Raw genomic sequence first — 27,423 nt, 5'->3', positions numbered from 1 at the left:
TATAAATGGAGTTGGTTTGGAAGAAAATATTGAGATATTGAGATAAACGTGACAGTAGTAGTGTGGGATCAGGAGGGCCCCATAAGGGGTCTGGGTTAGGTCTGGGTTACGTCTGGGTTAGGCTATACTGGGGTATCCGTTAGGGATTTCTCCACGTCAAAAAAAAAAAAAAAAGAGTTATACCTGGTCAGGAGACCGAAAAGAGGCGCATGTTTGTGATTTTTTTTTGAAAAAGCGGAAGCATATATTTTCACAGAACTTTTTGCACTTCAAAGAGCAACATTTAAAGAACATTTGGTAATTTTTTGGTAGAAAAATATTAACGTTTGTAATAAAAATACAACGACATCCAAGAAGCCGTTTTAAAAACGGTGAGCAAGATATTTCAAACACTACTGCACCAAACTTTCTGAAATGTTGTGGGCTTATTTTTATATAAAAATCTACTGAATCACGGAGGCTCTTTTTTCGTTGATATAATCGAAACTATACAATGGAAAAAATGCCTCCGTCATTAAGTAGATTTTTATATAAAAAATAAGCCCACAAAATTTCAGAAAGATTTTAAAACGGTTTCTTGGATGTCGTATTTTTATTATACACTGACTGACTTTCCCGGGCAAGCGCAAGATCGGGAGGAATTTTTATGGCTGCCGTTTGACAGACCGGTTATCAAGCTACACAAAAATGGATTTTGTAGGGTTTTTGACTAACTTGCTGATTTTGACGTTTTTGTCTGGGTTTTTAGTACAAATACTCCTATGTGCGTTGGTGAAGTTGGTTAGGCGGCTGCCCAGTACTCGGAGTGTCGCGGGTTCAAATCCCGTCGCCCCAGGACCTTTTTTCCGTGGCTTACACACAAAGGAATTACAAAGCCTATTCCTACAGTATGAACCCCGAAGTGTTTCCAAACTCCCCTAGAGTTACTTGTAAATTATTCTGCTCAAAAAAAAAAAAAAAAATCGTAATGAGAGAGATTTCATTGCCCAGTGGGATCCCTTAACGATCTCCCAAGTTTGGGAAGCCCTGCAGTACACACATTGACCCTCTTTAATCCTTCCAAAGTTTCTCGAAGCTTCCTTCCCCTCATCCAAGACAAAGGGAGACTTGTAGAAACTTACAAGCAAGAAGTGTTGTTTGGTTTCGGAGGAAGCCGAGATTCTCGCGTGCGGGGCGGAGAGTGGTTGCAGAAGAATCATGTTTCCCTCGTTACAGCAGCAAAGCAGGACGCATAGCTGCCCTCCTGGAGACCGAAGCGTGCGCCCTGGACGAGTGGAGCAGCTGGAGCTCCTGCACGACGACCTGCGGGCCCGGTCACAGCACGCGCTCGAGGAACTTCCGCGAGAAGAAGCACCGCAAGCAGTGCAGGTCCATCCCGGACGGGCCGGAGCTTCAGCAGACGATGGACTGCGAGAACGATCCATGCTCCGACGAGGACGCGGACGAGGTAAGGGAAGCGTCTGATCAGGTGGAGGAGGGTGGCGATGATAACGGTGACGAGGAGCAGGAGCAGGATCAGAGTGATGATCAGGAGCAGGAGGACAATGGTGACGGAGAGGATTACGAGGGCGAGGAACCGGCGGTGGAGGCAACCGAGGAATGGCTGCAGGTACAGAACTTTGGCAGAGTTTATGGGGAGCATCATTGCGCTGAGTGCCGCGTAACACAGGGCTTATTCGGACCATTCCTAAGCACTTGCATTTGTTGTAACAAAAATCGTCGCTGGGGGTCATCGGCTGGGACCAGGGTTTCTGGAAACAGGAGATTGGTCCGTGAATGCGATGGCTGAAGAGGAGGGAATATTGTTCCACATTCGAGGGTTGTGCTACGAGACTTGAGGCATTCAGAGCAACAACGGACTAACACAGAATGCAAAAAAAATAATTTTTTCCGATTTTATATTACTGGAATACATTATTGCTACTAACTCAATTTCGCAACAAAAAAATGTGAGTTAGTCCGTTGTTGCTCCCAATGCCTCACTTCATCTTCCGATGAAGTTCTTCAGGTGTGATGAAGTATCCGTCCCTTCAAGGGCAGATTTTATTCAGATTTCTGCACTGAATCTAGCTCTAACAAAGATGTAGTTTATAGTAGAAGTTTAGGAACTTTGGGATGCTGAAGAGCAGGGGTGTACAGGGAGCCGTTTTTAGCGCCTAGCTGCGAGCAACCCGCCTGTCCCGTTGCTAAGGTTAGAATTGGTGAGGAGAACTGCAGCAGTGTACATAGCTGGGTTTAAGTCGTACCAAATGCACGTGCACTACTGCAGTTCGCCTCACTGATTCTAACATCAGCAACGGGGCAGGCGGGTTGCTCGCAGCTAGGCGCTAAAAACGACTCCCTGTGCACCCCTGGTCAAGAGGGTTGTGAAGGGGTGAAGTAGAGTATCGAATAAATTAACCTGCCGTTGTTTATAGGAAAGCTCGAAGCCCTGCGTCCAGAAATCATGGTCCTAACATCACTCATAACCGGATCTACCACTGTGCCGTGGAATTTATTACGTCGCTTTCTCCAACGATACAAAAATCTAATAACAACTGGAGAAATTGCTCGAGTTCGATCGATCTTGAATTCGCTTAACTTCGAAGGGTGAAGGAATTACTGTTAAGCTGCGATCTCTTTCCATGCTCATAAAAATTATTAACAAATTATCGTCCACGGTCGTCGCGACTATAACGAAACTGCGTTGGAAACTATCTTAATTCTCGCAATAACCGTGCAATGCTCGGATCATCACTAACGAATCTCGAGTCGCTCGAGATGTAACTACGAATCATACCTGCACCATTTCTCGCAGATGCATCCATGGCACTGGCATCCTCACGTAAGTTAATTTACCCACGAGATAAAATCCAGCTTGACTGCGAGTGAACCAGAAATCGCGAGGCAGATGCTACTTTGCAATGCAAAAGACGAGCTGAAAATTGACGATTTAAATTTCCACGTACTGCAAACTGTAAACATTCCACATTCGCACTCGAATCTTCGATATTTATTATTTCATCCCCCTCCATTTGTTATAATTTTCCAGTATCGTTGAAATTCTTTAGACATCAGAAACTTGTAAAAAACAGTTGGACCAATCGATGATAATTTTTATTCACTTTGTTCACCATCTGGCGGTTTCATTTGATAACTTCATTTCTCGAATTAATTTAATTGCATACAATCTACTAATTGTTCATTACGCGCAGAGCCTGCGATTTATTCATTGCGAGGGCTGGGATTGAATGTCTCGGGGCATCTCATAACACTGCTACTAATTCTCAAGCATCATTGCGAACGTTTCTCTGCCGGTCCGCCAAAGAAGTGCCCGATCGTCTGCGCGGTAGTGCCACTTGCTGAATGAGTTCGTTCCCTCGTTAGAAGTGTCCCGAGGAACGTTACACACAGTGGTCCCTGTGGTCGCCCTGCAGCTCCAGTTGTGGGCCCGGGGTTCACCTGAGATCCAGGCTGATCAATCATAATTGGAGCAGCTTGGGGGACAGCGACGACGACCTGAGCCTCGAGGAGTGCAAGCTGCAGCAGGCTGCCTGCGTGGCCAACATCCCGACCTGCGACTTCTCCAGGGAGGAGGCAGAACGTAAGTCCCGGAGGTGATTAGGCTCGAAGTTGGAAAAAGCATTCCGGGAGAAGCAGCTTTAAAATTGAAGAACATTAAGCTGGGGTGAAAATCGGAGACCGTTTCAAGAAGACCCAGCTTTGGAATCGGAAAACAGTTTGGGACAATCGGCTCCGAAATTGGAGAACACAGGACTTTCTGCAGGGAGATCACTGCTGGGTTTAATCTTCTCCTACCCTCCAGTTACCCTCTTCTAAATTGAACGCGAGCTGCTTCAATCTTCTATTTCCAATCCTCCCCTTTGTGGCATATAGATACTTGTTGGCAGTGTACCCTGCAGAGGATCATAGTTGCTCCAAGATTTCTGTAAAATCTACCAGGGGGTGCTCGGAAGGAAATAGAAAAGCTTTTACTTTAATTTACGTACCTACGCTTCAGTTTCTGTTTGATCGACTCAGTTGACAGTGACTTTTGAAATCCGAAGCTCCGCGAATATTCTAATACGAATTTACATGGGTGACTCGAGCGTTCTGCCATGGGATTCAATTATTATTTCACGACCTCGAAAGTTGATTTAAATTTGCTGACGACTTAATTGTCGCAACGGCGCGAGGAACAACAATATCGAATTAAGGATTCGTGGTGGAGGTAACTTGGAAAGGGTCGATTTTTTGAGAATTATTTTTACGCAGATTTACGTAGATGTAAAAAAAGGTGGAAGTTTTGTTTAAGCGGTAATGCCACGTTAAAAAAAACTCGGAAAAGCAGCCTGATTTTGAGAATTTTTTATGCGGGTATAGTGAATGGAATACAAAATCTGTTTGAAGGCCTTTTTTGTACATACCTTGAAGTATTATCACATTTTTTTTATTTTTAATACAAATGACACTTTCGGATGAACACTGATTTCTCTTTCAATTTTTTACCTAGAACAAGAAACCAAAAACTTTTGAGTTCCATGTAACATTGTCTCGGGAAGAACGCGAGGAAATTAAAAAATACTGTTTTTGTAAGAATTGTGATGGAACAAAACGTTTCAACAATTTTTCACGTCACTTTTTACCTCAAAATGAAACATTTAGTTCAACCACGCACCTTTTGTACAAAACACAGTATTTTAAATTTCCTCCTGTACTTCCCGAGATAATTTTATATACAACTAAAAATTGTTTGGTTTTTGTCCCAGGTCAGAAAAGAAAGGAGAAATCTTTCCGGCCGCGGAACACTGTTTTTCAGAAGAAGCTTTTTTTGTAAAGCTGTGGTGCCGCCAGTTTGTATTAAAAAAATTTTAAAAAAATTGTGATCATACTTGAAGGTATGTACAAAAAAGGCCTTCAAACAGATTTAGTATTCCATTCACTGTATTCGCATAAAAAAATCTCAAAATCAGGCTGCCTTTCCGGGCTCCAGAGTGGCATTACCCCTTAAGCTTCTTTCAAATATCTCTCACCGTTTTTTAGATATTCCACGAAAAATAAGATTCTGCACTTTTTCAAGGGGCGATTTCACCCCCTAGAACCACACTACGCCACCAGCAGAAAATAAGTTTCTATTACGGATGAGCTACGCTACTTGCGCGCAAAGTTGCATAATTTCCTGAATATCCGGGTTGCCTAGCTTCCCTTGCTAATTACCTACATCCACCGCACGTCACAGTCTTCCATCCGCCTCATCGAAGTTCCATTTCTTCCCCTGGAAATTACGCCAGCCTCTCGTACACGCGACAGCCCCGGGGTACAACCCCCGAGAATATAAACTCGAGCCATCAACACCCGCACCCGGTGCAATTAAGCGCTGCGGCGCGCCAGAGTCAACTCGTACCACGACTTAACCAAAGCAGACGAAGGTTCAGACGACTCGCGATCATCAGGTCGTTCTATAAATATTGCCAGCCTTTCCCGTCGGTGTCCCGAAACGAGCACACGATCCCCTCAAGCTCTAATTAAGTTCCCAACGCGCGAAGAAAGCAGAACCATCGCTCGCTCTGGTATAAATCATCCGCAACGGAGTCGTTCCACTTGATTTACAGCTTCGGTACCGTTCGGTGATTATTTATCTTCTCTATTGAAACCGATCGTTTGGAAGCTGCCCTTCGGGAGATGATCGATGAGCGTAGGGTTTAGGGGTTGAAGAGGAGAGGTTCCAGCGGGGATGATGAGAATTCTGAGAGTTCACAGTCGATTGTGGGTTTTTTTGAGGGCGAAGATTTTGGGGGTTGAATTTTTAGTTCCTTTGGGGATGGTAGTTAAGGTAGCGTTTATTTGGAGTGCGAAGGGTGGAGAGGAAGGCCAGGGGTTGACGAGAGACTTGTTTGATTCCAGAGATCTGCAGCGAGCCGATGAAGATAGGGGCTTGCAACGGCAACATCCTACGCGTGTATTTCGATAAGCAGACGGGTCGTTGCCATTTGTTCAAGTACTCTGGCTGCGACGGGAATCGAAATAATTTCCAAACGGAGCAGGACTGCAAGAATATTTGCGGCGAGTTTCAGAGTAAGTTGGTGCTTGGCGATCTCTCCAAGAATTATTGAGTCTCAGGGTGTCTTCAATGATCCTGGATATTTCTTATCTGGGCAAACTGCTGTTGAGAATTAAAAATGGTCAACGAAGAGTGGGATGAACGGTTCCGGATGTTGAAAATAATTTGTTTCTTAGATTCTTGTATAATGCAACGTTGAGTAGAATTATAGCCGTGCAGATTTTTCACGGCGGTCGTTAACTAAACGAACACGCAGTTGCACACAATTATTGAGTCGAGAGCTCAGGTTGCAATTAAAAATAATTACGGGGCAAGAGAGCCCAACGCGCAATAAAAAGAGTCGCGAATTTTTCCAACAACGGGACGCCAGCTTTGCCTTCAGACGTGCTTCTCTTCAAAAATCAGTATTCTCGGTGTCACGATACGCTTCTAAAGCGAAGTTCAAAGCTCCTTCGAATCTCAGCTAAGATTCTAAGCTGCGGTGGATAATTTAGAGCCATAGTCCTGAAATATTAAGCCACCTTCAGAAAACGCAAGGATCTGGATGCTCTTTTGGATAATATAGTACCATAAAGTTGCTCGACAAAGGAGGTCTCCTGTGCTTAAACATTGGATACGTATTCACTAGTGGAATCAGTAGAATAAACCAGCAAAGGTCAGACACACGATCAGACCCTTTTAAGAAGTCCCTAAATGATATTATGCAATGCAAGTTAATATCACTAGTTTGCAAAATAAAAAAAAATGCGCAGCAGATGCCACTATTTTTTTCTTGTGTAAAATGACCCGCAGAGTCCGAAAATAAGTTCCAAAAAAATTGTCCTTGGATGCATTTTCGAGATATCGCTAGGTGAACTTTATAGCTGTCTGTCGAAAATTTCGGAGGACCGATTTGGTCGAGGATTATATGAAATTAAAGATAATTGAATCAGCAAAATGTACCTCACAAAATTTTCAAATCGGTTCAGTAGTTCGGGTGAAATCCATGGAAATATGTGGAAAGTCATTTTTCTCGACCGAAATTGAAATCGACAATTCGTTTAATCATCTGGGAAAAATCGAGATCGCAACAATGGGCCCAGTTTCTCATTTCTTACGTCGAGTCCGCACTTTTACGAAGAGAGCAAGGTGCTCCTGAAGAAAATCTATGGGTAAATACCGAAGCTAGAGACAATTGCGTGGAAACACTGAAATTTCATTTTTTCTCGGTTTCTGTGTTACAAGAAAAATTTATTCATAAGCGCCTCGACAATCTCGTAGTATTTAACAACAAAAAAATGAAACGTGGCTCGAAAGAGTGTTTTATTAGTCTTCTGAGAAGTTCTAACGTTGACCAGAGCTCGATGAACTCCCTAAAACCCATCAAATGTTCTAAAATGTCTAATATACAATAAAATACAATGAACTCTAACGTTCGACACAGTCCAATGAACTGATCTTCGTTCAGAACTTCTCGTCGTCCACGATCGCAAAGCACCCCAGGTCCAAGGGTGAGGAGCCTCTGTTTTTATTTAACGAACTCTTTCCCCCCTTGCTCTGTGCACGCTTGCTCGTAAAACAAACGAAAGGGAAGTTAAGGGAAAACGTGTCGGCGGTGATGAAAAACTATAAGGTGTCCCTCAGCAGCGTTCTCAGCTATCACATACCTGCGCAGGAGCAACACAGCACGAAGACGAAACGAGCTCACCACGGTGACGCTAACTATATACGCAAACCCTTACCTCCTATCAGGCCGTTCCTGGATTTTGGCTGCTCATTTGCAAAAACAATATTGCCACCCTTATTAATTCAATATTCTTCAATTAAGAATTTAATGCGCAGTGTTTACTTTTATATCTGTACGTGCAGAATTTTAAACAGTTGTCATGGAAAAGAGTTTCGATTATTATTCTTATTAATCCAAATTTTACAGATAATAAACGGCCGCCCCTAGGTTTGGCCGCCCAGGTGCGGGGCCACCTTCTGCACCCCCGCTAGGAACGGCCCTGCCTCCTAATCCAATGTGATAAATATTACCTACCCTCGATGTAGATCGGAATGTAAAACAGAATTTCTTGGATTGTTGTGGAATTGTTTATTGGCCCCTTAGCAACAATCTTCAAAATATTAAGCTTGAAAAGAACTGAAAGAGGGCGAAACGATCTACGATCAATCTAGCGAGCGATGGAAACTCGATTCTCTGCTTTGAATATCTTTAATTCTATCAAACAGATTCGTAACTGAAAGTCTTGAATTATTTTTTAAAAAAAAGCTGTAGATGTAAACGAACTGAATTTTGCTTGCGTTGTGGTATTTGAAGCGACGAGTGCTCCTAATTAGAAACTGATTTATAAATGATACCATTATCCCATAGGCAGTGGCGGATTTAAGAAAAAAGGCCCAGGTGGCAAAAGAGGCCCATTTTTCGGAAAAATGAAGAGGTAGTTTACTAAGAACTGTCTAAGTGTAGTAGGACAGGAAAAATAGTGTTTGGATACCTAATCATAATTTTTTTGGAAATGGGGCCCTAGGAAGGCCCTCTGGGCAGGGGCCCAGGCGGCGACTGCGCATCAGCCGGCCCGTTAAATCCGCCACTGCCTATAGGGAGCTCCTGTTGAATCCTCGCACTTAAGAAGTTTATTTAAAGATTTCGGAAAGTTAGAATCAGTCGATTGTCTGAATAAACACTATAAATCTATATAAACTTCTCTTCGGTGTTTCTGTTGAAATGGTTAGATGAATACGAAACGAATGGCTTGAAAGCTCGTTAGAGGAAGAACCGAACGCTCGTTAGTACCTGTAGCGAAGTTTCATAGCTGTTCGTGGGATCTACGAGATATTTTCTAAAGGAACTCATTAATATCTTTGCTTATAGACAGTTTAGAATTCAAAGGGATGCAACCCGACAGCCAAGTGATGGAGTCGCCGGAAACTGTGGGCGCTGTCGATTGCCAGGTATCCGAATGGAGTAAATGGTCGAAGTGCGCTGGGTGTCGTGGATATACAGTCAGCACAAGGGAAATTACCGTAAATATTTGCTTACTATTTAAAAAATAACAAGAAAAATTAACGCTCTTAGTTTCACCGTCGTTTTTATTCATTATTATACATTTATGAGGTTTCTACTAGTGTAACTTATAAAACTAAGTAGTTGCATATAAAAGAAGATTTTAAGCACCAAACTATTTAACTCATTAATGCACAGTATTCTCTTAAAGGGACTTTCTGGTCTAAAAGTCGGTTTTTTTTTTATTTCATTTTTCGAATGTTCAACCTTTTAGAAATACGTGTTTAAAAGGATTTGTTGAAATTTGTAATATTCCTGAAGTTATAGGCATTTGAGTAGCGGCAGATGCATGGGCAACAACCGGCTACTCGACGCCCACGTAAAACTTTAAACGCGTTTTTTTCGAAACAGTGTTTTCAAAACGGTGGGACCTGTATTTCCAAAAGTTATTATCCGTTTCGACTGAAACTTTTTTTATTTTGAAGAATATACTTCTGGCTAGGGGTGATACCAGAAAAAAATACAAAAAATTTAAAATTTATAATTTTCAAAGGCGTTGAAAGGATGAAAAATATAGGGAAAAGTGATTTCAAACTTTAAGTGTCGTTATTTTCTAAAAAAAAATGTCATTTTTGTAATTTGTTCTAGTTCCCCCCTAGCCAGAAATATACTCTTGAAAATAAAAAAAGTTTCAGTCGAATCGGATAATAACTTTTGGAGATACAGGTCCCACCGATTTGGATCAATTTTTTGACGCCTTGACTTTAAGGACTCCCCAGTGCCATCTGCAATGATTAATTATAAAAAAAAAAAAATATATTTCTATAATTTAAGACATCCTTAATGCAATGCAAAAAGTTACATTAAATTATATATAGTAGTTTTCCTTGAATTAATTCCTAAAGATCACCTATTTTTTGGGGTCTAGACCGGAAGGTCCCCTTAAAGGAACACTAGGAACCCTTAAAACTTAAATGAACTGTTTGAGCATTAATGGGATAATCCTCCAATTCTTATCGCTACTTAAGTTAATCTAAGGGCACCGAAGAAAGATAATTTTCCTAATATTCGCGTTCTTTCTTCACTGCGTTTCAACTTTTAATCACCTCCTGCTTATATTTTCTTAATTCAGTAATCTAAAGTTAGATTCCATTTTAATTATTCTTTTACCTAGGTACCACCCAAAGGGAAGGGTAAGAATTGCCCAAAGAAGCTTCATCGTAAAAGAAAATGTCACAAGATTCCACCGTGCTGTAAGTCCAACCACCACTTAATCTACAAAAATTAAAAATTATTTCTCATGGACACTAATTAAAACTTTTTAATTGTTAGCTTTACAAGGCGACGGGCCAGGGCGGCGAACCTACCGCAACCAGAATTCGGAAACGGAGGAAAATGAAAGTAAGCCGTACTTCCAATTAGTTAACGATTATTAATGAAAGAAAAATATAATAATTAGAAACTACCGTAGCCCTAAGTTCTAGAGTGTCGTCGAGGAACACGCATTCCCGAATGAGTCGATTGCTCGGTAATCATTTGCAGAATTAGTTTCAGTCAATTGCAAAATGACACAATGGTCCCCTTGGTCACGGTGCACAGCTACTTGTGGGGAAGCGTCGCAGTACAGAACGAGAACGGTGAAAATTCAACCGCAAGGCCCTAGGGGCAGGCTTTGCCCTGCTCTCGTAGAATACAGGAAATGCCACCGAATAGAGTGCCCATAATGTTTTCCCAGACTTTTTACATATCCATTTTCTATTTCACTTGTACCTTGAACGTTAAATGTTACTTGGAACGTGCTGTGTATCATTAGATCAAGTACAATGAATACTTAGCGCGAAATAGAACTTTGTTACAATAATATAGCATGGAGTTTTTATAAAACGTCGAAGTCTTTAGGTGTTACAGCAAGGCGTCTTAAAAAGCTTCTGCAGGTACGATGGATATGATGCGACAATCAATAGAATCGGTAAAGATCATTAAACTGAATATTCCCAGTTTACAGCCCTAGCTTCCGAAGTACTTGATGAATTGATACATGCCATTCTTTGAATTGATCATTTTATTTAATCTTCTCCATGGTTTAATGGTAAAATACTCGACACACTTATATCCTAATAAACTTGTTATGGAACATAATGATATTATCAGTAGATCGGAGATTGAATCGGAGGAATGAAATAACCAGAGGGTTGTAGAATAAACATTTCGAGAGCGTATTTGTAATACGGTTTTAGATTAATTGTTAACGCACAGAAAAATTTACGCCACGTTTCGTATCAACGTTTCTTGCTTTAGATCTTCCAGTTGAATATTCTCAAACATGGTCTGGGTTAGAAAGTCGATTAATATTTTACTTTTATACGCTAATAGTGCTTTCAGTCAAAAGGGACTGCATTCCACTTATTAAAGAAGCAACAATAATAAATAAAAATGAATTGAGTTAACAGGGTTTATACGAACAATATTTATAACCCACGTTAGTCGTAATGTTGGAATGGTTAGAGTATATTAAAATTTACGAAATTCTACGAAGCAGAACAATGTATCGCGCAAAGGGAATATTTGCGGAAATTAATATTTAGAGGTACAGCCTCTCGGAAATTTGATCGACCAAGGTAACCCACTTGTAATAACGATGAATAGTTTATCTGTACAAGTGTTATGAAATATATATATACTTTGTGGCATTTATAATATAAGATTTAAGGAAATATAGATCTCAATTTAAGACCAAATGTTTCGATTACTATCTATTAAAATTATACGCTGTTAAGATTTAAATAAAATTAATTAGGCCGGTTTTACCAATGTTGCAAAAACATTTAACAATCACTGACCTTGCGTGTAGATAACGTATCAGTAGAAAATAGGATCCTTATTTATTATTAAGTAAAAAATAGCACCACGATACTCCATTGCTTTTTATTTGGCTATGATAACATGTACAATAAAATATAAAATGAAGTTCAAAACTCTTACTTCTCTACTATATCTGCAGTGTGAATAAAAAAATCAATTGCAATTGTGAGATTCACTTTGTTAATGTAAGCTTTGAAAGGCTAATAATCATTTCTTATTTCGAGAACCATTCTGTTTTAAAAATAAGTAGTTTTGAATCTCATTTTACTTTGGGAGGTGTAAAATTTTATAACATCGAAAACGGTCGCTCTCCATTTTGTTATTCAATATTCTGAGTAAGGTCTTAGCAGACTAACTGTACAATAACCTCGGTTTCACAAATTACACAAATTACGGAATACATATTCACGCGATGTTTATTAAAATAAAATGTAGTTTTATAAGGAGTTCTATTAATATTTACAAAACTGAAATCTCTTTCTCAATTTAAGACGATTTGGTATTGCCAATATTTTCCTTTGAATTACTACACTCGCTATCTAATAAAGGAACATATATAAGGATGACACTATTTTGCTTCAATCTTTCTTCTGACAAAACCCCCTGTACTTTTCTCTTTACATGCTGTAACAGTCTTTCCTGCAAAGTTAATTTTATTACATAGATCGGAGTCAGAGAAACCATGGAATTTTCACATTTCTTTATACAGGGTGTTTCTAAAATTTTCGATCTTTACTTATTCGGATATTATTCCGAAAGGGACCGGTGGCCGATTGAGATGAAGTTTGGGAGGAGGGGTGGGGAAGGGTGTGGACCCTAAATCTAAAATTGTAGCTTCGGGTATTTATTAGTTTCCGAAATATTAATAAAAAATTATTGTTAATTTTTTTGGGGAGGAATTTTTTTTTGGACGTTGGTGCAGGCCCTCTATCCGGAAGTCATCCCGTCCCCCATTTTTTATTTTTGAAATTTTGTAACCAGTCTCATTTTTAGCATCGCTAAAGTCATCGGTTCGCGACCATGTTTTACGCGCCCGCGCGCCCCCCGCACTGATCTAACCCCAACAAATACTAATACCCAGGACAAGGTGGAAAGTGGAATGCGTTGTGTCGGTATAAGTCAACAGAAATATTGTTAAGAGGGACTTCCCACACCCCTCGTAATACCCCCCAAATTTCATCTCGATCGGCCACCGGTCGCTTTCGGAAGTATAGCCGCATATTCTACTAATTCTACTGGCGAAAAATTCCAACTTATTTGCAACTGCAAATCTATATTTGTATAATTCGTCAATATAATTCGTAAAAAATGCTGGTAAAGTTAGATTCAATGTTTTAAGAACACCTTATCTCTGTTGTGTGAGATCAAGAAATTTATTTCAATAAATAAATATGGTGCAAACATTACAGATACAATATAAATACAATAAAATCCATGTAAAGTTACACCATTAAGATAAATATTTTCAACCTATGACAAATGAAATATAATTTTGAACTTCCACACGAACAAAATAAATCAAGCATTTGGAGGAAATTGTGTTGGTCATAAATGCTTAACATTAATTTACAAAATTCAAAGTTGTTAGCATCTGTTGGGGAATGAAGGGAAAAAAAGACCAAATTAAATTGAAACGGAAATTTTTAAAAAGGTCACTGAAATAAATCACAGGAAACTGTGTAAGAGACAGGTTTGCAAATAAATATATGTTTCTTTGTGGTATTATTAAAATCCTATAGTTAGTGAAATAAAGATTTTTGTAAAATTCAAGGAACATTTGACGCTCCAACTCCTACTACAATTTAAATGATAAATGCAATAGAGTACAGTGTCGTATAATTATCAAGAAAGCAATACTGCCTTTACCTTTTCCTCGAGACTGAAAGAGATTAGAAGTTTAATCCTGTGTCTCTTAGTCAACAGCTTGTTGACATTAGTGATTTTTACGTCCAAATCGTGGTCGCTGATTCGGGATTGTATAGGAAACAGCTTCGTGCTTTTCACCGTGCAGTTCTTACTTGTCTCCTCGCTATGCTTCTCGATATTCTCACTAATAGCGTCCGCGTTACTGTAAAGCTTGTAAACATCTCTATCGGATTTGGTATCGATGTATGGCATTTTTTCCAATTGAAGATTTCGTCTTTTCGCGAGCTTCTGAGCTTCGTCTAAGAGAACAATCGTCACAGACTCATCGGGGTGTATGAGCGTAATTCTAGGGATCCTTGGAGTCTTTTTCTTCTTCTTCTGCTCCTCCTCGGCTTGCAAGTTCGATTTACAAATTGCGCTGGAACTTATTGCCTGGCGCTGTGCGAGATTATTGCAAGCATTTTGACCGATTTCGATACTGTTTCCGCGTACGAGCTGATTATTAGCATAGTACAGATATTTAATCACTTTTAACGGCCTTAACATCCCGAAATCTCTCGAACACAATTAACATTCAAATACAAGGTTACTGTGTAATGTATTTTAAACTGCATTTGTGTAAAAGGTTATAATCCTATGGGGCGGCTTAACGTAGAAAGGAAACTAGTAGTGCTTCTTCGAAACGTTGATGGAAACGTAGCTTAAGTAACGAAAATAGTTGCGATCCACGCCCTAGCGGTGTGTAGCGTAAGTTCTTAAGACGCGAAGTTTGAACGAAGTAAATTGAATGTATTGAGACGTTTATCAAATATAAAATGTTTAAACATTTGATATTTGGCTTCGCCCCCTATCTTAGGCGCTCGAAAAAATTGTAGAGATGAAAAAAAGGGAAATACGAAGCATCGAACTACGCTGCAATTCCCACGAGACACAAGATTCTCCAGGCGGCCGCACAACATTTCTATTTGTTATGTCTTGATACTGTATCTAGCTAATTTTTATAATGTAGACTAAAATTTATAGAAAACCTTTCACTTTATTGAGCTGGTAATGCTTTCATGAACGATAAAAATGTGGCGATTGTAGCGCCAATTTATAATATTTCTTTAGTTGAAATAAACTCAATTACTATATTTTAAATTAACATTATTAATATATTAGACACAGAGAAATTACACTTTTTTTAATAATTCCTCCTTGTCAAGTAACTATTAATTTATAAAAAGAGGAATATTGCTTAACAATAATATAGTCTAGAGGGAAAACTCTAGGAACTATTAAGACGAGACGCTAGAAAAACATTAATATATCAAGTTTCATTTTATGGTAGATCGCCCTATGCGTAGCGAAAGGTTATTAATTTTAGATACTGCATTACTTATTTATTATACGATTTGCAAATTATTGCCTAATATCTTATGCCATCTTAAGGCATTGTATCGTATTACCGACCGTTACCGACTCCCGATCTGTGTGCTAAAAATATACATCGAGTGTAAAGTCTATTCTACACCACGTCCGTGGTTCCATAATTATCGCGCGATATGTATCAGCAGGTGTATAATCGAATACATTCGATATTTCATTTGAAAATGCGATATAAAAAAAGAAGAGATTCGATTGATTAGATTAGATTAGATCAGACTAATGATTGCATTCTTTCATTGTCACGTAAAAAACATTCGATAGCTCTACAAACACAGTTACAGCATACTATCCTGTAATTTACACTCCTCTTACTGCGTACAGCTTTAAACGCGATATACTAAACAACATAAATACAAGCAACGCCACTTTAATCTGGAAAGATAAATTACATACAGTAACACAAACGTAGGATTATTTTCCCCAATCTCAATTCGTATAAATAACAATGCCAATTTCTGAAATTGGTCGCAGTTTTGCAATCGAATAAAATGTTGTCCACAGCTGATACTTAATATTCCCGAGATGAGACTGGAACGCGAGCTGGCTAATGTAAATCGCGCGGCCGCAACAATGCGAAGTGCAACTACGAACGCACTGCGAATGGGGTTTTATGAAAGATGGAAGGAAAAGATTCTGCGTTCATCTCGGCGTAGCGTTTCCCAGCGAACATGGCGATCTGATAAAAATGAGTTGACGTATTCGCACCAGTGTCTTAGCCGTTCCTTATCAAACATACATGCCCCGACAGCGTGTACGCTCGCGCGGCTCGGTTAAAAGTATTCGTAATGCGCAAGTCGTCGCATAATAAATATGCGATTCGTACTATCGCCGTGTCCTTGCCGCGTAGGTGGGCTATTATCGCGATAAGTAGGACAATTCGGACTGGGAGGCTTGGTTAGTTTTGCGCCATAGGTGCGAGGGTACTCCGTTTCCACAATCATTAGTAACACACGAGGCCTCGAGAAGGAAGGATGTACAAAATCGGGAAATGAACGTGAAAGTGGACGGGATATAAGTCGGGAAAGATGAGCTGGTTACGGGCTAGCCCGTTGACGAGCAGCTTCAGCAAGCAACGATCGAGAGACTCTCCGCCGAAGAACGCCGATCCGTCAGCATGCTATGACAGCTTCTGTAAACACTGGCAGCAAGCCCACGAAATCATCCTGCATACAACCGTGAGACCAGTTTTTTAAGCTTTCAGTGAAATTAGAAAGTACCGTGAATGCTATTCAGAATTCCATCTTTCGCCGCTGTCCCGATGTTTTTCTGAATGATCACGAAGTGCAGGATTTTAATCGAACGTTTCCGCAGCCTCCCAAGGGGATACCTAGTCAGGATGATGTTCTCGGAGTCGTCAATCACATAGATCAGATGGTGACGCTGTTGGTGTTGGAGCTACGGCACTCTCATAACAATTACCGACAATGTACAGCGGCGACGCACTCGCCTTGTTTGGAATATTTACTAAGCGAAAACCTTCTTGTCAAACTCTACGACTGGAGTATAAGCACCGGAAGGTAGGAAGTGTTTTAAACGAAGAAACTGTATTTTATTACTAACAAGGAAAGATTTCTAACCTGGAAATTCAAAACACTACACCGTTTTTAGTAAACTACCTCTTTATTTTCCTGAAAAAATGGGCCCCTAGGGCCCCATCCTTAAAAAAGAATATTTGATTTTATCGAAACTATATTTTTTCTGTACTACTACACTAAGACTGTCTTTAGTAAACTGCCTCTTTATTTGCCTGGAAAAATGGGCCTCTCTAGAGGGCCCCTAGGGCCCCATCTTTAAAAAAAATTGATTTTATCCAAACTATATTTTTTTTTCAGTACTACTACCCTTAGCCCGCTTTTAGTAAACTACCTCTTTATTTTCCCGAAAATATGGGCCCCTCAGAACGTTTTCCACCTGGATCTTTTCCCTTCAATCCGCCACTGAAATTGACTCCTAAAATTCCAGCTATTTTCCGATTTTGTGTTATGGGCTAGCATCTCGGCGACGCGCAGTACATGCTTATATAGTGGCGGACGAAAGAAAGCTTACATCCTCTGAAATCGCATAACTTTTTTAGAATTGGTCCAAACGACTCGAGCTTTTTTGAGAAGCCAGCAGGATTACTTTGCTAACTCACGTGTTTTGTCGTTTAGCAACAAACTTCAATTGGTCGAAATAACAAAAAAAATAGCAAAGGTCGTTTTTTCAACTTTTTTTTCTGAGCCCGTACTGAAAATTCAAAAATCCCACTTGTAGATTTAAGTAAGTTTCATACATGCTGAAAATTTCATCGAAATCGGTTAACGTTGCTCTGAGCTATAAACGCTTAAAGATCGCAGAATAAATCAGCGATTTCCTTCTAGCTTCTGAAAATAATTCAAGTCGTCCGCCACTGTATGTGCATCGATCATATTTATAGATCAGCGGAGAATACCAGAATTACGGTGTTTTATGTTTTACTTTAAACCAACATTATTGCAGATTTAATAACGCTGTACGTTTGGAGCAGCTGAAGCTTTACGAGCTGCTAGTATCGCGCAGCAGTATCCTTCTTGCCCATGAACCGGTTGCCAGACCATTATTGCGATTACTCGAGGACTGCGCGAACGATATTATGCCGTTAGAAGTAGAAAAGAAACTAGTAGTGCTATTAAATCAATTATGCGTTACTTTTATGCAAAACATGGCATTACTGGATTTGTTCTTCCACCCGACAGCAGTGGGGAAAAACAAGTTGGTAGAGCATACTTACCGTTTATGAGAAACGCGCGCTCGCTGCTCGGATATCATCACCTTTTACTGTTTCCAGATTCATTATTTTCACGCTGTTAATACCGCATGTGCATAGAGAAGGCGGCGTGGGGCAACAAGCGCGCGACGCCATGCTACTCTGCATGTCCCTTTCCAAGAAAAATGATGAAGTTGGGGTGTACATCGCGGATCACTCTAATATATGTCCTGTGCGTAAGGTTTGCAGATTTAATTTCATATCGCATATAAGTCGTAGTAGCTATTTTTACAGCGATAGTAATGTTTATGAATCAAATGTTGCAAGTGTATGAAGATGGTATTTTAGCTGCGTATTCAATAAATCAAGTTTTACTTAATCAGGTGTTAGCTACAGGACTGAGTGGACTATATTCGTTGCTGCCTAGGAAATTAGATATCGAAACAGACGATTGGCATCGATTGACGCCAGACGATGTTAATGATATGCCAGCGCTCATGCACCTGATGAATTCTCTGGAATTCTGTAATGCCGTCGCACAAGTTGCGCACCCTCTGGTACAAAAGCAGTTGCTAGAATTTTTATATCATGGCTTTTTGGTACCTGTGATGGCACCAGCTTTGCTGCAGGTGACTATATACAAGCTCCATTCTAATACCTTCGAAGTGAAAATTCTCCTCTGCTTATATTGTTGTTCGGGAAAAATACGCGACTCTTTTACACAAGGAGAAGTGTGATTTAAAAGAATTTATGGGCTTAAGATTCTGGATACATATATTTAGAATGTATGTTAAAATAACTGTTTATATTTTGTTCCCGTTTCTTTGTAATTTGTTGCGATATCGTCTTTTGTGCATATTACATACTTGCATGTGGTGAAAGAAGGTATTTACAACGCATTCGTTAAACGATGAAATAATATCAGTCGATTTACTGTTACGCATATGAATTTTAATCAATTGAAGACCTTGCAGCACGAGAGCTGCAGCTCCATTTTTACCAACTTCGAGTTAATTAGAAAACACTGTTTATAAAATTATTGCTTTGACTTAACATTAAAAAAACGATGTAGAATTCTTTTTTACGTATATTACACATCAACTCAAAAATTGCCCGAAATGGAGCTGCACCCCTCTCGCTGCAAGGTCCTCAATTTATATCGAGCGAATTACACTTACGCCCAAGTCGCCCGCAACATCCGTGTTCTTCGTTTCCAAATTTATGAAGATCTGAAATATGGAAGAGAAATCTGTGAAAGAGCCATTATCGGAAAGTATAGGTTTTTAAATATAAATTACGACTCGAAAGGAGGAACATATAATTTATGATATTCATTTTATTACAAAAACGGGAAATTCCTGCGCGGGCGAATTGGGCGTAAGTGGAATTTGCTCGAATTAAAAACTCTTCGTCTGGTCAATTAATTCCTCGGATTATTCTAAATATGCTAAATACATTAACTTTTCCCTTCTACTGTTTCAATCTCGAAGAATACATTCTTGCGATCTCGCAAATGATTGCACTCTGACTTTCTGCCCGCTTCTTTGTCTGAAAGTATCGAGCGAATAGTAGTATTGTGTGTTTTAAATTGTGAAGTTCTCAAGCAATTTGTACTTAGTAGACCTCTATAGGCATATATTTGTCTAATTCACAATAGCATTGTCAATATGGTGATGGTAAACCTAAACACTCATGCCTAATGCTAATGATATTCAAATCATTTATGTTGCGATACGGTTGTTGGTGGCTATCTGGTGACATTTTTGTGGTGCTCAGGATTCTCTTGGTTTGACCATAGAACAGCTAGATGCGCAAGAACACTGGGTTAGTACGAAACACATTAATTAGCGCGATCCACGATTAGAATTTCGGTGAAACATAAATCTAGAATTAATATCTAAATCTCTATGTAAGAAAAGCATAAAAATTTCTTAAACAAATAAGCTCTCTAGACAAAATCTTTTATCAACGCACTTCAAAAGTTGCTTTAGTCCAGATTTAAGCTTTCACTGAAATGCTACGCTTAGCCTCGGTACACGCCTCCACCAAGTATCTTTTGTACGACAACTTACAAACCACATGCGTGTCAAGCATTGTATTCTGATTAGGGAATACAATCCCGCGATCCCGGCTGTTTATTGGATTCCAAAAATCCCGGGATTTGATATAACTAATCCGGAGAATTTGGGGATTTTTTAAAAATGAGAATTACTTTACGAACAACTGAAAAATATGAAAATAAACGGAATAGATAAACACAGTCATTTCATAATAATAAGGACAGTAATAGTAATGATTTATTTAAATAATAATATTAAGTCGCATGTAACTAACTAAACTATATTTATTTTTACAATGATATTCTCACTTACCGCTACTTCGAAATCGCGCGAGTTGCAAATCGCAATTTGTCTGAATACTAAAGTCGAAACATTGTAGATACATATGTGCTTTAGGTGCTTTGCTATTTCTTCGTTCGCATTTCCAAAAATCTTCATAATGGTTTACTTTAAATAAAGATTTAGAATTTTAACATATAATAAATCATTTTAATTACTGAAATTTTCTATTACCCAATCCCGGGATTAGTCCCGGAATGCCGAGATAGATTTTAAAAGATCCCGCAATCACAGGATAGTAAATAATAACCGGGATTGTATTCCCTAATTCTGATACTCTGTTTTCAATAATTTTACCTAGGCATAATAAAATATATAATTATATTTCTGTTTCTAGTAAATCCTCATTTCTGAAATTACTTTAGTAAATTTCTAAAATTTGAGTGCGCCTGCACCACCTCTTCCTACATTAAAATTATTATCGAGATATGTGGTTTGCAAGTTTGAACTTGTATAGTTTTAATACCCTCATTCATAAGTCATCGCTACAGCCAGTCTTTCTCGCCTTTCCTGCTTTTCTTGTGTATTTTCTGTTACACGGTATATACTTCCCTAATTGCGCAGCGTTATAACTCATTATTTTTTATTATTCTTGCAGTGCATATGATGAAATTTTGGTTCTGCCCGCTGGTTTTTATCTCAGTTGATTAACTTATCGCATTATTGTTTATCTCCGAAGACTAATACCCTTCTTTTACCACAGAGTAAAATTTTAACGTTCCGTGCTATTAATCCTTAAGCGTGAAAATGTTAAAACTGCTCTCTATTAACGACTGCTTGTTTATTAATTTTATATCTCCAACAGATTTTATATTCCGTAGATCCCATATTCCTGAAGGATTTTCAATCGCTTTAAATCATTACGCAGCGTATATTCCTGCTATATTATACTAATTTCTTAATATTACAGACAACCGTGGAAGAATTAGTGGCAGCGACTGCTTACTTTGACCTGTTCCTTCGATCCGTAACTGAACCTGGCCTCTTGCGTTCGCTGGTTAGATTTTTACTGGAGGATAATTATGACGAGTACAGGATATTGGATAGTCTTATCCAAAGGATATCTTCCAGATCGCGGGTAGAATTTTAATACTCTTTAATTGCTATGCTCATTTAATGTAACATTGTTTCCAACGTCTTTTCCGTGTGTTTCAGTTGTGCATAGTAACGTTGGCGCTATTCGAGACTTTGGTGAATTTAAACTGCGAAGATGTAATGTTAGAACTGTGCTTGGGTGCGTTGAGCCCCTGCTCCCACGTAATGTTTTCCCAGCGTAGAAGGCTAAGGGACATAGATCCATCCGGACGCGCGGCTGAAAAGTTTCTGTCCCTGACACCAAGCTGTTGCTCACCGCTCGGGTCGATCAATTCCCAGTTCAACTCCTTACCGAATAACGTAACGAACGAGAGGACCTCGAATGCCACGTCCGAGTCCATGAAATCATTGCCCGCATCTGTGAACTATGGTGCCAGATCATCGGACAGCTTATACGGAAATTACCACGCGTACTTATGCGACGCGCGGCAGAAGATAGAAGCGTGCCGAATCGCGTGCTCCAACTGGTCCTATCAATACAACGGAGAATTGCCGACAGACAGTGCTACCAGCAGCGCAACTCTCGTAGACGAGAACGTGCTATTAGATCAATCGCAGAAGAGAGCCAAAGCGAGCGGAGCTTTGTCATTGGAGTCGTTGAAGCAATCGACGTTTTTCGGCGAAGCCAATGAAAACTCCTCGGCAGATAATATGCTGGTTAACATCCAGTCCTTGCTGGACGGGAGAGTATTAAGCGAGACGGGAACTGCTGTGAAGGCTGAATCACTCGCAGCGACGGGAATAGCGTTGTCGTTAGAGGAGCAAGCGAAATTAGACGCTGACATTGCCGAACTGCTGAGCGAAGACATCGGACTCTCGGAGTCTACCAAGGAGATTCTGCTGATGGATAAAAAGGAGTCCGATAGCGGCATCGACGACTCGAATACCGCCATGAACTCGCTTTTGTCGCTAGGCGAAAGCAGCGGGTACGAAAGCGTCGCGTTTAAGGGCTCGTCGGGTTCGACGCCGGACAACGAACCCAGCGAGGATAGAATACACGAGAAAACGGAGACAGAGTCGAGTAAAGGGCGAGGTATATTTTTCCACGGCGCTGCGGAGTCGAGTGCTGGCACGCCAGAAGCGAATAAACAAAGCACGAAAAGTTACCGCCAAGATGTATTCAATGGGCAGCCGAATGTCGGTATATTTTTGGATGTTCTGTTACGAAACCTTGAATGCATGACGAGCAATAATTTGTACGTTAACTTACATTTAACCGGTCTTATCAGTAGACTCGCAATATACCCTCAACCTCTGCTGCAGTCGTTTCTTTTAAATCATTCCCTGGTGTTTCAACCCAGTATTAGATCGCTCTTCCAGGTTCGTACCCGCTTAGACACGCTCAGTGCGAATGCATTCACGGAATATTAAAAGCGACTATTCCCTTCAGGTACTCGCGTCGCTGAAACGCAAAATAGACGAGTATCTTTCGTGTCAGAACAACGTGGACGTGTTGGTGGAGCAGGCACGATTGTTCTTGATTACTCGAGAGGATAAGTTAGTGAACGCAAGGAAGAATGTATTGGAAGCCGCCGCCCATTGCCCGCCCGTTAAACGAAATTCCTTGAGCGGGGAACCATTCTCAAGAGGTATGGCCTACTTCTCGAATAGTGTTAGATTGCGATTTGTTTCCTCCTTGTTTTACTTGTCGTTGACGCGCCCTGCAACTATGTAAGTTAATATCATTAATTTTTAACAACTGCTGTTCACTCTGGAAGTATTCAAACGATCTAGGTATAATCTTCAAACATTTACGGACATGGATCGCGTAGGAATGTTGGATTTTCGAGGCTGTACTTAAAGGATTACGTTTCTAGGTGAAAGCAAGAGATGGAGTTTAACCTCGTCCTTCACGCAAATGCTGAGAAGATCGAGCGGTAACTCCGGCTCGAGTAGCTTGATTGGCATTACTAATCAGTCACCTGGTGCGTCAGAGAATCAGTTAGAGGCTATTAGACGTGGCTCCGGATACCGGTAAATATTCTCGAACTACGTTTCAGTAAAAGAGAAACGTGCCGTTTGCATTGTCAAGTATTTGACCCTCCTATGAAATTTTAGTAATGTCTACTTAAAGTCAAGCGAGAAACACTTTACTCGTTTAAAGGAACGAATGCTCGTTTGCCCCGAATTTCGACAAAACTCAAGTCTAAAGGAGCATTCGTTTATGCTCGATAAATAATTCACCGAACGTTTTGGAATGCTCGTTTCATTTTATAAGCAAATGTTGAATGTACGAAGAAGGTTCAAGAAATGTTTGGCTCATATAAGCTTTACACTGAATGAGCATGAATTTTGTCGAAGTGGGGAGCAGACGGGCATTCGTTCCTTTGGTTTAAACGCAGCTTTAGAAGTTCAATTGGCAGACCAGAAAGTTTTAATTCGTAATAAATATGCTAATCGCTTTTAAAGATTTCGATGATGAATAACATTTCTAACCCGCTAGGTATTACACGAAAGCATCCTGGGAATCGCCGAACGAAGTAAGTCGAGTACAGAATGTGGTGTTATGCGCGGTTGTGTTAGACGAATGGCTGAAAGAATTAGCCGCAATTACGCAGGAACATGCCATTATGTCTTTTACCAGTAGTCTGAAATTTAAAGTTTAATGCGTAAAATGCGGTGGCGGATTTAAGAAAAAAAGCCCAGGTGGCAAACATTCTGAGGGGCCCATTTTTTTGGGGAGGGGGGGAGAGGTACTGTGCTCTGATGAGAAGTCGGCGAGAAACTCTAGGGTCCGTATCAGGTCCGAATAGTATATCCCGATTGGCCGACGTAAACGGGACACGAGCGGCGGGAGCCCAATGCGAGCGAAATAGCCCCTTGTATCTTTCAACGGACTTCTTCTCGTCGGAGCACAGTAGTTTACTAAAAACGAGCCAAGTGTAGTAATACGAGAAAAAATGTAGCCCTGTTAAATCCGCTACTGTGTGTAAAGTGACTGAAGCTCGCCAATCAGGATTCAGTTCAGAGATAGAATAATGCTATTCAAAACAGTTTCCCCTTTTACAGGGTTTTAATCAATAAATATGTGATATACCACTAGATTTATAAATAATAGACTCTTAGAACAATTACCTGGAGTTATCGTCTAACGAAATGTAAAAATATCACACGGTATATTACGACAGATAGAAAAAAGAAACTAATAGCGCTATTTTATTTTGCAAATGTAGATGTGGGAAATTAAGCAATTACCTTTTCAAGTTGCATGTACATATATATATATATATATATATAAATAATATATGTTTCTGTTAATGTTGTCGTTTATAAACATAATATAAAAACAATTTATTTAATAGACCCATAGAAAGTACTAAATAGTTTTTAAATGATATCGGCCGAATCTTATGCAAAGACTGACATTTAGAGCAATTTCCCATATGATGTACGATATTGCATTATTAAACAATTTAATGATTTCTATCACATATATCAGAAATGCTACCAATTTGTTTGCAACTATGCATAAATACCGCGCGACAATTCAATATCGTAAATAGTTAAAGGAATATTCATAAACGAAGAAAGTGCCAAGCCATTACTTTAATACGCTATAATATATTTAACATTTTGGAAATTGTTCCGAATGTTTCTCAGAACTTAACGATCAAATAACTTCTATGACAAATTAGTTTTATAAAAGAAATCGACAATGTACATAGGCATGATAATGTTTACAAATCTGGCGTCCGATTTCGGTGCACAGTGTAAAATAATTACGAAGCATGTTATTATTGTTTGTACTTAATTCACCGCGGGCGTAAATTCGTGCGATTACCGATTAATATATATTCGGAAGTGCGTTTAAAGATTTAGTAGCACAATTTATCGTGTGGCTGTAAAATTATACATCAAATCGTGAATTTCTAAGCAACTGGCTGAAAATCAATCAATTGTTACTTTTATAATATTGGATACAATGTAAATGTAAAAACAATATTTCGCTGTGCAGTTTTGTATCAATGAAGTACCTTAATTAGGGATGGGTCTCTCGAAGCCTCGAAACTAAAGAAAGTTTCGCGTTTGGAGAATTCGAAACTTTCAGCATAAAGCATAATTAATTTTTAAAGCAAGTCAAAGCGATGCGTAAGCAATACCTATACTAAAAAAAATGTCAATACTTGCCAGTATTGCAATATTATTGCACAAATACGAGATGTTTGCCTATGTATACGCAAATAACATATCAAGGCTTAATTATAAATACGCGAAATGACCCAGCTCAGTTTTTGTTAATGAACATTAAGCATTAATATTAATATGAGTGCAATGTTTAATATATTACGCTAATTAAGAAGCAATTAATAACAGTGGAAGTGCGAAGTGTACATTGAAAAATATTGTGACAGTGTATTTATGTTTACCTTTGTAGAAAGACATATCTTCTGATTCCTTTCAAATTTGTATTAAGTATAAAATACTTGCCGTAATGTGATATTAAAACTAGGCTATCAGCAGATCCTCTTTATTAAAAAATTTTAGCTTTGTTTATTGTTCGAAAGATATCGGATACACTTGAAGCACTTTTTCTGAAGAATAGTGAAAGTAATGGCGTTTAATTAAACGCCACGATGAAAATTGCATAATTTTATAATTGTTTGGAGTATTTGGATATAGTGCATGTTTGAGGTGATACTGTTATATTTATGGCGAGCAAAAATTGTTAGTCTGTTTTTCAATTCATTACATTTGTTTCCATCAACTCGATGATTTTCTATTAAGAAAACTTTTAGACGGAAATTTTATTCTTAAACATTTCTCGCCTCGTGTATCCCATTTCAAATGTGCAGTATTTTCAAACCAATATGTATACTTAGCGTTTTCACCGCGGATAATGTAATTTAATATTTATTATTAATTTAACATTTACCTTACTGTTTTGTTTAAAATTGTTGATAAATTTAAAGATTAAAATAGTCTATCGTAGTTATCCAAGGAATTCAATCATTCAGAATTGCATGTACATAATTTCAGCGACGAAGTCGAAATATCGAAGTGACAATTTTTTGATAATGAAATTTAATTCTATTGCGCTAAAAACGTGTCTTTAGAAAATGTATATTATATACTACAAACGACAGGGTAATATATCGATCGGATTTTACAGTTGCTTCGCGAGAAGCGAACAATTATACATTTTAACAGAATTGTATACATGCATTTCTGTTTAATTTAAAGGTATACTATACTTTGTTGCGGAATAATATGCTGCAGTTTGTTATAGAGTAATTATGTAACTTACACGATTGTAATAATCACTAAACGAGCTTTTACCCATTAAAGATCGACTTTCTTTTAACGAGACAATTATTATTATCATTATAAAAATTGGATTATGCAAAATTTAGTATGCGTACAAATTTCGAATAATGATAATGTTAACCACGTGACTTGTACATTATAAATGTAATATAAAATAGAGCATATATTATTGTGTTATATTGAAGATGTTTTAATAAAAAGTGGTATACAAACATTTATTCATTGTATCTTTCAGCAGAGCAGAATTGAAATTTCGATTGTAATTTCAATTCTGCTGTATCCTAAGAAATTCACAGAGGATCTAATCTACAGAGGATATCACTTTCAATTGGAACCGTGTGTTCCAAAGAGGTAATGATTTCTTCGAAGTTTTACATTTAAAATTATATACCATTTATTATAACAAATTAAATTCTCGAGGCACGCTGCGAACGATTCTTTATTCATTAATGTTATAATTTCTCTTATTTGGCTTTCGAGCGTTTCGAATCACAAAGAAGTGTAAATTTTCGAATTCTCGAAACCCGAAACCCTTTCTTGTGTTTCGAGAGTCCCGACTCCTCAAAAAAGTGCAAAGTTTCGAATTAATTCTTGAAACTCGAAACATTCTTGGATTCCCAGGTTTCGACGCTTCGAGAAACCCATCCCTACTCTTTATCAGTCTTGCAATGGTATTTAAACACATCCATGTCCTACCACAATATCCTGAGTAGCCCTTAATTTAACTGCGTATTGCATTAAATATAAAAACTGCCCG

At 38.9% G+C, this 27,423-nt stretch overlaps 4 protein-coding genes across 14 annotated transcripts in view; 2 read left to right on the top strand and 2 right to left on the bottom strand.

Moving 5' to 3' along the window:
- LOC143375939 (spondin-1) overlaps positions 1 to 12,459 on the top strand; it is a 45,500-nt gene extending 33,041 nt beyond the window's left edge. For 2 of the 8 annotated variants that reach the window (XM_076825617.1, XM_076825614.1), the window contains exons 10-17: positions 1,219 to 1,609; positions 3,367 to 3,583; positions 5,884 to 6,054; positions 7,609 to 7,731; positions 8,895 to 9,046; positions 10,201 to 10,279; positions 10,359 to 10,427; positions 10,569 to 12,459. In XM_076825617.1, coding sequence (XP_076681732.1) covers positions 1,219 to 1,609; positions 3,367 to 3,583; positions 5,884 to 6,054; positions 7,609 to 7,731; positions 8,895 to 9,046; positions 10,201 to 10,279; positions 10,359 to 10,427; positions 10,569 to 10,750 — 1,384 coding nt within the window. In that variant the 3' untranslated portion in view covers positions 10,751 to 12,459. Of the gene's footprint in view, positions 1 to 1,215; positions 1,610 to 3,366; positions 3,584 to 5,883; positions 6,055 to 7,608; positions 7,732 to 8,894; positions 9,047 to 10,200; positions 10,280 to 10,358; positions 10,428 to 10,568 lie in introns of all 8 variants that reach the window. The other 6 variants (XM_076825616.1, XM_076825613.1, XM_076825620.1 and 3 more) reach the window with 5 other exon arrangements.
- Pasha (microprocessor complex subunit partner of drosha) overlaps positions 1 to 27,423 on the bottom strand; it is a 180,805-nt gene that overhangs the window by 141,170 nt on the left and 12,212 nt on the right. The window lies entirely within an intron of this gene.
- LOC143375962 (uncharacterized) lies at positions 11,936 to 14,409 on the bottom strand. The gene is made up of 2 exons (XM_076825688.1): positions 13,755 to 14,409; positions 11,936 to 12,527 (listed from the first exon to the last, which is right to left on the bottom strand). Exons 1-2 carry the CDS (start codon positions 14,298 to 14,300, stop codon positions 12,375 to 12,377), a joined length of 699 nt encoding a protein of 232 aa, XP_076681803.1. The 5' UTR covers positions 14,301 to 14,409; the 3' UTR covers positions 11,936 to 12,374.
- LOC143375937 (FHIP family protein AGAP011705) lies at positions 15,811 to 26,882 on the top strand. Of its 4 annotated transcripts, none has more exons than XM_076825602.1 (11): positions 15,811 to 16,357; positions 16,494 to 16,699; positions 17,661 to 17,912; positions 17,989 to 18,148; positions 18,291 to 18,536; positions 19,684 to 19,731; positions 21,217 to 21,384; positions 21,462 to 22,721; positions 22,792 to 22,990; positions 23,219 to 23,375; positions 23,845 to 26,882. In XM_076825602.1, the coding sequence occupies exons 1-11, from the start codon at positions 16,208 to 16,210 to the stop codon at positions 24,005 to 24,007; spliced, it is 3,009 nt and encodes a 1,002-aa protein (XP_076681717.1). In that variant the 5' UTR covers positions 15,811 to 16,207; the 3' UTR covers positions 24,008 to 26,882. The 4 variants fall into 4 exon arrangements, with proteins under 4 accessions (XP_076681717.1, XP_076681718.1, XP_076681719.1 ...); XM_076825603.1 differs by having other exon boundaries at positions 15,813 to 16,357; positions 17,989 to 18,139; XM_076825604.1 differs by lacking the exon at positions 19,684 to 19,731 and having other exon boundaries at positions 15,813 to 16,357.

Source organism: Andrena cerasifolii, chromosome 13, assembly GCF_050908995.1.
Source record: "Andrena cerasifolii isolate SP2316 chromosome 13, iyAndCera1_principal, whole genome shotgun sequence".
In the NCBI taxonomy this organism is placed as follows: domain Eukaryota; kingdom Metazoa; phylum Arthropoda; class Insecta; order Hymenoptera; family Andrenidae; genus Andrena; species Andrena cerasifolii.
Note: the sequence above shows the minus strand (reverse complement) of the source record. Positions and strands in the feature narration are given on the sequence as shown.